The 12232-nt window shown below is 37.1% G+C and overlaps 1 protein-coding gene across 1 annotated transcript in view; it reads right to left on the minus strand.

Annotated features, from left to right (window-relative positions):
- Ythdc2 (YTH N6-methyladenosine RNA binding protein C2) overlaps positions 1-12232 on the minus strand; it is a 67061-nt gene that overhangs the window by 13552 nt on the left and 41277 nt on the right. Inside the window, exons 24-25 of the mRNA XM_052155217.1 lie at positions 3897-4006; positions 1955-2247 (exon numbers count right to left, since the gene is read on the minus strand). Coding sequence (XP_052011177.1) covers positions 1955-2247; positions 3897-4006 — 403 coding nt within the window. The remainder of the gene's footprint in view (positions 1-1954; positions 2248-3896; positions 4007-12232) is intronic.

Consider the following 12232-nt stretch of genomic DNA (forward strand, 5'->3'; position numbering starts at 1 on the left):
AATTAATTTTTCTATTATTCACCAAAAAGAACAAACTAAAAACGGGCTAGGAAGTATAACTTAGTGATATGGCATTGCCAAAGGCCCTGGGTTTGATCTCCAGGATCAATGAATACATAAATGAAATATAAATTCATAAATAAGAAAGAGTTGAGAGGTGGAAAGTCAGTTCAATTAGTAAAGTGCTTATTGTACGTTGTGGTTTGAATGTAAAACCTAACTGTTGGCTCTTACATTTGGCCACTGGTCCCCAGCTGGTAATTCTGTTCAGGAACAGCTGGAGCTTTACTAGAAAAAGTAAGCCACCGGAGGCAAGCTCTGAGGCTTTACTGCCTCACTACATTTCTTGTTCTTTGATGAAATGTGAGTAGCTAACCTGTTCCTGTTTCCATGCCTGCAAGGCCTTTCCTCCCTGTTGCCACATCTTCTCCAACAGGATGGGCAAGCTGCCTTTCGTCAAGTATTTTATCAATATTTTGTTAAATATTTTTGTCTTGTATCAATATTTTGTCAATTATTTTATCATGGCAACATAAAAGAAACTGATATACCATACCATCATAAGGACCTAAATTCTATCCTGAGTTAAAAGATAAAAAGCTGAGTTCAGCAGCATATCTATAATCTCAGAACTAGGCTGCCATTTTTAATTTCTGACATTTGCACGCGTGCATACATCCACCCCAATCCTACCCCTCCAAAAGCCCACAGACTATAGGGTACATTTAAAATCAGATATAAATCACATTCTGAAAAATCAGAAATGGTATTGTATAAAACACAGATACTGTGCTAACATTGGAAGAATAGTGGACTAGAGCAGACAGAGATCTATATATTCAAACAACAATAACTGTATAGCTATCTAGCATATAATCCTGTACATGTCTCTAAAATTTAAATTATTTGTTAAATTAAAAGGTTATCTTAATTGTTTTCTTTTTATATTCCAGGTTTCCATGAAAAAAATTACATTTAGAAATTGCTATGGGTTGAATGTTATATACAAATAATGAGTTGAATATTTTGAAAAAAATAAAAAGTTATCTTAGATGAACTCCAAGATTCTTCTAAAATTCTATAAATACCATAAATATATCATTTAAGTTTTTTTTTAATTTTTAAAAAATGTATAGTGTTACTCTGTGGTACAATCAGACAGTTAATTCTGGTTGCAGTGTAAGGTTTTTCTAACACCATCTAAAAACACTCGTGAAAAAAAAGGGATATAATCAAACCATGGAGCTAACTATTACTTCACAGAGAATAACCAGAGTATATGATTGAATGATGCAATCTGGAAAAAGGCAAGCCAAATATGCTGGGCATCTCACAGTAGCAATGACTTAGTCTCTTCCAAAAGGTAAGAGGAAATGCTCTACATGGCAATATGTTAACAACAAAATCAAAAAACCCTTAACACTCTACCTAGTATAAACCCTGGGCTTAAATAAATCTACAATTTCTGGCAAGTGGGAAAACTGCAGCTTTGCTAAAATGAAGAAAATATATTATGTGTCTTTTTCCTGCTGTCCTCACATGGAATAGGTGTGCAGAGCACCCCTGATGAGGCAGTGTGATGTTCAGAGGGAATGCTGCCTGGTAACACTGACAGTAGGGAGTGGTGCAGGGCAACTGCTCTGTAAACAGCACTGCCAACTAGGTGTCTAGTAAAAATGTCATCTGACAATGTCTACTAAAATGGATCATTTCAGAATTTGCTATATTCCAAAGAGACCTTAAATTTATGAATCCTGGTTATGCAACATTTTCAGTTTTTTTCTGAAGGTCACCTGCTTAAAATCATTCATAGTCCCATTATAGGTCTTATAGGAAATATCTTTAATAAACTCCATTTTATTGTGCTTTTACATACACTAAGTCATATGTAATTATTAAATGGTATAATAGTTAACTGTCCTAGAGGAAATCTAAAAAAAAATTGCAGATTCACCTTTCTGCAGTAGTAGATCCATCAGCAAACTCAGTGTCAGCTGAACTTTTCCTACTATTATTGGATCTCCAAGATGAAGCCAAAGGAAGTTCTTCTGAAGACATGGGTCTTGGCCTCTGGCCAATTCCAGATGGTTGCTGTAAACCTGCAGACTGTTCTTCAGTGCTTAAAACAGCTATAATTGCTCGTATAGTAGCTTCATCGACTTGAGACCAAGGTTTAGATGGCGCTCTCATTCGGCGTAAAAACAAGCTATGCCACTTCTGTCTGAGCTGTAGCAATAAACTGGCAGCCTGTAGTCAATTCAAATACAAGCAAAATTATGTCAAATTTATCACATAAGTAAGAAGTTTCTTACTTATGTGATAGTTCTTACATTAGTTATAGTTTACAACTGTCTCTACTGAACTATCTTACATTCAACATAGTTGTCTATTCATTTCATTCATTCTGTTACATGAGTGAAAATTTTAGCCATCATATTCTAGGCACTACTGAAGGAAACAAAACAGTAAATACTGCTTCCATACAGTACACGCTGCAGGTGGTATGTGTGGTTAATACTGACAAGGCACTAAGGAAGGCAAATAAAGAAAGATGCACGTAGCCTATTCCTATCATCTACAGACCATCCAAGTGGTGATGGCCAGGAGGCAAACAGATGCACAAGAAGGTCTAATATATAGACCTGAGAGTCCTAAGTGCTGTCAGTTCTAAATGTACACACAGAAATAAAGGTAGCTGAAATTATGCAGGGTGAAGAAAAGAGCAAGGTACACAGAAGTAGAAAATTTAAAGACAAGCACCTAAAATGTAAAGAAATGACTACAAAGGCACAAGAATAAAAAAGGCTGACTTCACTTACAGCAGGATTGAGGAGAATAAAATGGAGAGAGCAGGATTAAAAAGGGAGTCAGAACAAGTATGAGAGCAAGATTATCTAAGACAGACTGGCATGTAACAGGGAAGGCACGGTGGTCTTTGGCAAATGCAGTTTGATTGGTGTGAATAGCAAACGCAGTTTGATTGGTGTGGATAGCAAACGCAGTTTGATTGGTGTGAATAGCAAACGCAGTTTGATTGGTGTGAATGGGAATGAGACTGCAGTATGTTCACATGATAAATACATGAATAAATAGAGCAATGGTTAAAAGAGTAAACCTACCCAGTGGTGACCACTCACAGCTCAGCTGCCCCCAAAATGAATAGAGAATGATTATTATAAAAAAAAAATACTTATAGTAACAAAAGGATATGTCAAGAAAATCTTAAATATTAATAACAAAATTATCTCTTCCAAAAAGAATGACCTCACATCTTTCTCCAGAAATGGTGAAAATAAATGGTGCTCTGTACTCAATACTCAGTATTTTATATATCTATAAATACTATAATATTATTACTATAGCTCAGATGCCTCTAAAATAATCACACTGAAACAATTTGACAGTAATGGACGATGAGACCTTCAGGAATGACAACGACTAGACACACTTCTGAAAAGGTTTGAGAGATGAGCCTATGTCTTTTGCCTCCAGCTTCCGTCATGTATGGACACACCATCCTTCACCTTCACCTTCATCCTTCATGGAGGGCACAGGGTTTAAGGTGTCAGCTAATAAAAGGAGTAACTCTCACCAGCACCCTGATCTTAGACTGAAGAATAACTATTTGTTAAAAATTAGCCAAATTAAGCAGCACAAATGAAATGAAATAACAGCCACACATAGATACTAGGCAACATCTATGTTGTTTTGTATCCTTTCTCAGAAGAAAACCCTGATGTGGCAGAGAATGCATGAGGGGGTCTATGAAAATTGAAAACCAAGCCATAGGTTATTTTTTAAGATTAAAGGATCAATACTGAAGATAAAAATTTTAATACACTATCTCAAATCATATTAACTAAAAGAAATTTATGTCTTACTACAAAGCACCTTACCTCTGGCTCTAGTTTGAAGTTAAGCCATTCATCAAGTTTCAAGGCAGCCAAATTCGCTGTAGTTCTGTCTTCCATCTCACTGTCACTGCTATCATTGGGAATGCCATCCGCTGTCACAACACACAGGAAAAATTAACCATTTTATCTAACATTACAAAATGGCAGAGAACAGCAGAACAGATACTTCTCCTTACCGTCTAAAAGTTCATGTGGCAAGTTCATCTAATCAAACAGAATATAAACTTAAGTATGTAAAATACAAGCCAACAAGATGTCTCAGCTCTGCACAAGCCTTGTTTGATGCCCAGAACCCATGGAGTAAGAAGAGACTCCAGGGCACAGATAAATAAAACACATTGAACTTTATGAAAGAAAACATTAATTGAAAAGAAAAAAAAAGAGCTGTTGCATTCCAAGAGGAATACAAGATTAACTACTGAACTTTAAAAACAGAAATAATAATCAAAGAATATTTTAGCAATACAAGGTCAGCAAAACATTACAGGTAGGTCTTTCACTAACATATTAACTTTATTGGTAAACAAAAATACTAAATGAGGGTACAGTGTAAATATAATTAGTAGCTACACTAGAGAAGATATAGAATATACAAAGAGCATAAAGATTCCAAATTTAAGAGGTATATTTAAGTATTCTAGAAAATGATATATAAGTACTGCAGATTAAGGAGAAACAGGAGAAACACTCCCAAAATGGGAGGGAAAATACTTTAACTCAAATATACCTCACTGAGAAAAATAAACCTTAAAAAATTAAATTATAGAAAACAAAAACTATATCATTGCAACAGAATTACACTTCTCAGCTCTGAAAGTAAATAGTATACGATTAACCAATCTGAATATACAGTAATCTAAACAACTTAAAATGTGGTAGAAAAGGATAAAGCTATAAAGCCATTTTCCTAGGTTGGCAGAATTAATATGTGAAAAATGTCTATACTGTTAAAAGCAATCTATAGGTTCAATACAATCTCCATCAAAATTTCAAAGACATTCTTCACAGAGCTAAACTTAAAAAAAAATCCTAAAATTAATATGGAAATACACAAAAATGAAAACAAAACTACCAAAGGTGGATAACAGAGCAGCTTGAAGCAAAAGGAACACAGCTGAAGATCTCAATGTTACTCAACGCCAAACTATACTACAAAGCCCTCGTGATAAAGACAGCATGGTAATGCAAACACAGACATGTAAGTGACAACTAATGGATATAACAGATGACCCAGAGATAAACACAAACAGCTATAAACACCTAACTTTTGACAACAGCAATAAAGAAACAAAAACCCACCAAACCCCACAGGAAGAAAGAAAACCTTTGCAACAAATAGTACTTGCAAGCTTGCTATCTACTTGCAGAATCTTTCACTCTGCACAAAAATCAAGTTAAATTAGATCAAAGACCTTAACTTCAAACAAAAAACACTTAGAACACTAAAGAAAACCACAGGAAAAATACTTCAAGACATACGCCAAACTCCTGAACAGAATCCCCATAGCACAGGAAAAAAAGCCCCAGCAACAGACAAATGTGATTACATAAAAAGTTTCTGCACAGCAAAACAAATTATCAAAACTAACAGATAGCCTTCAGAAGGACTTAATTTCTAAAATAAATATATGGAAAAAAATAAGCAAAACACCAAATTCCTGCCAATCAATACTGGCCAATGATCTGAACAAATTTCTCAAAAGAAGCAACACAAATAAGCACTAATTCCTTCCAGCCTATAACCTGGCCCAGGGCATAGCCAGTGCTCCAGACTCCCTCCCACACCCAGAGACAGCTTCACTCCCAGCAACCATCATGACCAGACTCACAGTGAAACATCCCCTGCTCCTTCCCACCCTCCCACCACAACACCTGGACTAACTGGGACCCCAACAGGGCAATCATTAAAAGTCTCCCAAACATGTCAGCCAATCAGACACCCCAGGGCTCCCAGGGACTAAGCCATCAACCAAGGGGTACACATGGTTCCAGCCAAAAGTGACAAAGGAAGGCCTTGTCGGGCATCAGTGGGAGGAGAGGTCCTTGGTAATATAGATGCCGCAACAAAAGGAAATCGAGGAGTGGCAGATGGGAATGGGTCTGGTGGAGGAGCAGATTCTTGGAGGCAGGGTGTGGAAGGATGGGTTGGGGTTTTCTGGGAGGGAAAAAACTGGGAAAGTATATAACCTTTGAAATGTAAATGAATAATAAATTCAGTTAAAAAAACTCAAAAAAAATAAAAATTGTTGCTAGTAGGGGCTGAACTGGGTTTTTTCCTATTTTATGTTTTTCCTTCTTTTTAAAATTTTCTCTATTGTCTGGTTTTCTTTATTGAACTTGTAATTAACAGAAGGAGATGGAATGCTAAATATAAAATTTTTAAAAGAAAAGAAAAAATAGAAACAAAAGCAACAACTAGAAGAACCGTTTATCCCAACAGGAGACCATCCTGAGTATATCTCAGGAACAACAACAACAACAACAAAGTCTCCCAAACAAACAAAAAAGGCCCAGGGGTAGATGGTTTCAGTGCGGAATTCTATCTGACCTTCTAATACTAATGCTTCTTAAACTATTTCACAGAATAGAAACAGACGAAATACTATCTAATTCATTCTATGAAAACCAGTTAGGCTAATACCTAAATCACACAAACACCTAACAAAGAAAAAGAATTTCAGACCGATTTCATTTATGAATATCAAAAACATACTCAACAAAATTCTAGCAAACAGAATCCAAGAACACATAAACATCATGATTCACACGTAAGTAGGCTTCATCCCAGGGATGCAGGTATAGTTCAACATACAGAAATCCATCAACATAATCCACTATATAAACAAGCTCAAAGAAAGAAAAAAAACACAGGATCATTTCATTAGATGCTGAAAAAGCCTTTGATCAAATACAACACCCCTTATGTTAAAAGTCTTGCAAAGATCAAGAATTCAAGGCCCATACCTAAACATAATAAAAGTAACATACAGCAAACCAACAGCCAAATCAAATTAAACAGACAGAAACTTGAAGTAATCTCACTAAAATCAAGGACAAGACAAGGCTGCCCACTCTCTCCCTTATTCAATATAGTACTGGAAGTTCTAGCTAGCGTAATTAGACAACAAAAGAAGGTCAAAGAGATACAAATTGGAAAGGAAGAAGTCAAGGTATTGCTATTTACGGATGATATGATAGTATATACATAAGCGACCCCAAATCTACCAGAGAACACCTACAGCTGATAACTTCAGCAAAATGGCTGGATATAAATAAAATTAACAAATCAGTAGCCTTCCTCTACACAAAGGATAAATGGGCTGAGAAAGAAATTAGGGAAATAACACCTTTCACAATAATCACAAATAAAATATCTTGGTGTAAACCTAATCAGGCAAGTGAAATATCTGTATGACAAGAACATCCAGTCTCTCAAAGAAGACCTCAGAAGATAGAAAGATCTCCCATGCTCATAGATCATTAGGATTAACATAGTGAAAATGGCCACCTTACCAAAAGCAATCTATACATTCAGTGCAATCCCCATCAAAATTCTAACTCAATTCTTCACAGAGATAGAGTAATTTTCAACTTCATCTGGAATAACAGAAAACCCAGGATAGCAAAAACCATTCTCAACAATAAAAGAACTTCTAGAGGAATCCCTATCCCTGACCTCAACCTGTACCACAGAGCAATTGTGATAAAAAACTGTACAGTATTGTTACAAAGACAGACAGGTAGATCAACAGAATAGAACTCAAGACCCAAAAATGAACCTACACAACTATGGTAATTTGATCTTTGACAAAGAGGCCAAAACTATACAGTAGGAAAAAAGAAATCATCCTCAACAAGTGGTATTGGTCTAACTTGCTGTCTTCATGTAGATGAATGCAAATTGGCTCATATTTATCACCCTGCACAAAGCTTAAGTCAAGGACCTCAACAGAAAACCAGATACACTGAATCTAATAGAAGAGAGTGAAAAATAGCCTAGAATATATGGGCACAGGGGAAATTTTTCTGAATAGAACATCAAAGGCTCAGACTCTAAGATCAACAACTGACAAATGGGACCTCATGACACTGAAAAGCTTCTGTAAAGCAAAAAACACTGCCTATAGGACAAAATGGCAACCTACAGATTAGGAAAAGATTTTTACCAACCCTACATCTGATAGAGGGCTAATATCCAAAAACCTCAAGAAGTTAGACTCTAGAAAACCAAATAACCCTATTTAAAAAATGGGATAATAAGCCAAAAAGGGAATTTTCAACTGAGGAATCGCAAATGGCCAAGAAGCAACTATAGAAATGTTCAACATCTTTAGTCATCAGGGAAATAAAAATCAAAACTCTGAGATTCCACTTCACACCATCTCAGAATGGCTAAGATAAAAAACTCAGGTGACATCAGATGCTGTTGAGGATCTGGAGAAAGAGGAACATTCCTCCATTGCTGGTGGGCTTGCAAGCTGGTACAACCACTCTGGAATTGAATATGGTGGTTTCTCAGAAAATTGGAAACAGTTCTACCTGAAGACCCAGCTATACCACTCTTGAGCATATACCCCAAAGATGCTCCAACATATAACAAGGACACCTTGTTCATAGCTGCCTTATTTATAATAGGCAGAAGTTGGAAACAACCCAAATGTCAATGGAAGACTAGATACAAAAAAATGTGGTACATTTTCCCAATGGACTACTACTCAGCTATTAAAAATGATGACTTCAAAAACTTTGAAGGCAAATGGATGGAACTAGAAAATGTCATCCTGAGTGAGGTAACCCAACCAAAAAGCACATACATGGTATGTATTCACTGATAAGTGGATATTAGCCCCAATATCCACGATACAACTAACAGACCATCTTAACAAGATGGAAGGCCGAAGTATAGATGCTTCAATCCCACTTAGAAGGAGGAACAACATAATCATAAGAGGTAGAGAGAGGAAGAGACCTAGGTAAGAGAGGGGAGGAAGAGGAAAAAAAAAAAAAGAAGGAGCAGGACCAGGTATAGAAAGTGGCAGGAGAGAAGTCCAGAGGGCCAGGAGAAAGAATAAAAATAGTAGCAGTGAGGAGGTGGGGAATTTGGGGAACCACTAGAAAGTCTCAGATGCCAGGGATGTGAGAAGCTCCCAGGACCCATTTTGGATGACATTAGCTGAAATACACAACAGTGGGAGACAGAACCTGAAGAGACCACCTCTAATAGAGAGATATGGCCCCCAGTGGAGGGATGGAGCCACCACCCATATAAAAATTTTTAACCTAGAATTGTCCCTGTCTAAAAGAAATGCAGGGACAAAAATAGAGACGAGGCTGAAGGAAGAACCATCCAGAGACTGCTCCACCTTGGGATCTATTCCAACTGCAGACACCAAACCCTGACACTATTGCTGATGCCAAGATTTGCTTGCAAACAGGAGCCTGGTATGACTGTCTTCTAAGAGGCTCTGCCAGTACCTGACTAAGACAGATAGATAGCCACAGACAATCACTGGACTAAGCCTGGGGACCCCAGTGGAGGAGTTAGGGGAAGGGCTAAAAGAGCTGAAGGGCATTGCAACCCCACAGGAAGATCAACAATACCAACTAACTGGACCCCTCAGAGCTCCCAGGAGGAGCTCTTATCTGCATCAGTGGGAGGGGAGGCACCTGGTCTTGCAGAGGGCTGATGTCCCAGAGAAGGGGGATGCTAGAGGGGTGAGGGGGGAATGGGTGGCTGAGTAGAGGCAACGGAGAGGTGGAGAGGAACCCAGAGGGGGAGGATAACATTTGAAATGTAAACAAATAAAATGATAATAAAAAAACAAAGCAAGCATCAAATACTGTAGAAAGTAACATCTATCCACCAAAAAAAAAATGAAAATTAAAACTACACTGAAAGAAAAAAAAGACAATAAATGCTGGTGATGTTGGATAAAAAGAGGAGACCTCATCTAGAAAAGTCACTGTGGAAATCTGTGTGTGGGCATCACGAAAGGCTAATACAGACCTAGCATATACCCAGCTATACCAAGCATATGTATATACCCAAAAGTTCCTTGTATCCTACTGTAGAGCTGTGGTTTTTTTTCTATATTCTTTGTTTACACTCCAAATGATTTTCCCTTTCCAGGTTCCCCCCTCCCCGTAAGTCCCATAAGCCTTCTCCCCTCCGCCCATTCCTCAATCACCCCCCTCCCACTTCTCTGTCCTGGTAATCTCCTACAATGCTGGATCAAGCTTTTCCAGGACCAGGGCCTTCTCCTTCCTTCTTCTTGGGAAACATTTGATATGTGAGTTGTGTCTTGGGTATTCAGAGCTTCTGGGCTAATATCCACTTATCAGTGACTGCATTCCATGTGTGTTCTTTTGTGAATGAATTACCTCACTTAGGATAATATTTTCCAGTTCCAACTATTTGCCTAAGAATTTCACGAAATCTATTCTATTCACAAGTACAAGAAGGTGGAATCAGCCTAGATTTCAGTGATCAATAGATCAATGAAAATGTGGTAATAAATACAATGGAATTTGCTTCAACGTAGAGAAACATGAAAAATCCACGTTACTGGAAAACTTGTTCATCAAGGTAAATCCAGACTCAGATATTAGCCTCTAACCATGCAGATCCTATCCTCTGTTAAATGTGTAAATCTAGATGATAGTGAATATTGGCAAAGGCTAGGAAACTACAACAGAGCCTATTTGACTGGGAGGAAAAAGAAAACAACACCTTGAAGGGAGAGGTAAGACAGTACAATAGAAGGGAAGGGAAGCCTGTGGTCACAGGGTATTGAGAGGAAGGAAGCAGTGAGATGAGAGTGGACTATCACACACAAAATCAATTAAGCATGTATGAAAACCCCATAGGGAAACCTATTAGCTAATTTATAAAATAAAGTAGTAACAAAAATTAAAATATAATTTAAGTTTTATAGAAAATAGCAATATCTAAATTAAGTAAATGGGTAAAAGATTAAAAAAAACAACTCTATAAGAAACAAATGACTATAAGGAGATTTATCCCTTGAAAAGAACAGAACTAAAAGTCAAAGAAAACCTTTAATTTTTTAAAATAGCATCCTTAAAAAAAAAAAAAGCCACCAAAAATTAACTAACCAACCAACTAACTAACTTAACTAACTAAGAGCCATTTACTGTGGATGGCCTGGATATAAGGAAGAGCCATATCATTTACATTCTTTTATAAGTAATATTTGTTATATTTTAAACCAAGGAAATTATTAAATAAATGAAAAGAAGGAACAATGGCAATGCACCAAAGCTCCCACCTTAGCTACTCTCTCAGGAGTAACCTGCCATAATATTTTAGAGGTAGGGGCTGAAATGGTACCTCATTGTATAGCCCTGATTAGAACTCAAGTGTGTAAACCAGACTGGCCTTGGATCTCCCACACTCCTGCTGCCTCTACCATGCAAGGGTTAGAATTACAAAGGTGTATTACTGTACTGGTTCCTATCATGTCAATTGCACTCTCTCCCTGAAACTCAATCTCTGAGCCCATCTGTCGCTGGCACTGCTCATGACAAGACAACTGATAGATGCCATATTGCCCAAACCCAACTTAGGATTTTCAGTGTTTATCTTTTCACTCAAATAACAGTTAAGAGAGCCAACCATTTCTTTTTTTTAAACATATTTACCTTCAACGCTTTCTTCCTCTTCTCTAAAAACCTTCTCATGCCTTTAAAATACTTAAAATCTGATAGCTCTGAAATGTGTACTTCCCACACCTCTCTCCTGAACTCTAAGAGACACAGAGAGCAGAATGCCTTCTAAAGTTACTTCACTTAGGGTCTCCTAATCTCTCAGCCTTAAATGTATCTAAAAGACCTCTGTCTTAGACCACACACAGCTTCTAGGTTTTTTCCTACACTCCTAGTTTTTCAATTTCAAATAAGTGGTAGCATGGGCTGGAGAGACAGCTCTATGGTTAGGAATGCTCAGTGCACAATTGCAATGACCAGAGTTAGGACCCCATGTTTGCCCATAAGAGAAACATGGACACTTGGGTTCAAGGAGAGCCTGCCTCCAAGGAACTGGTAGAATGAGTGACAGATGAAGACACCTAATGCTATCTTCTTGACATTCCCCAACACTTGCACGTTTATCATATTCTTATACACTCACAACATACAAAGTAAATAAAAAGGGGCATCATTATTCACCAAGCCACTAAAACAGAAAGCCTGAAAATGTAAAAGGTAATAGCATTAGAAAAATAATTAAAATGTATAAATAGAAAAAACATATAAAAATTACTTGCATAAGATAAAAATATTAGTTACTTTTTAAAAAT

The sequence above is a fragment of the Apodemus sylvaticus genome, chromosome 13, assembly GCF_947179515.1.
Source record: "Apodemus sylvaticus chromosome 13, mApoSyl1.1, whole genome shotgun sequence".
Classification (NCBI taxonomy): domain Eukaryota; kingdom Metazoa; phylum Chordata; class Mammalia; order Rodentia; family Muridae; genus Apodemus; species Apodemus sylvaticus.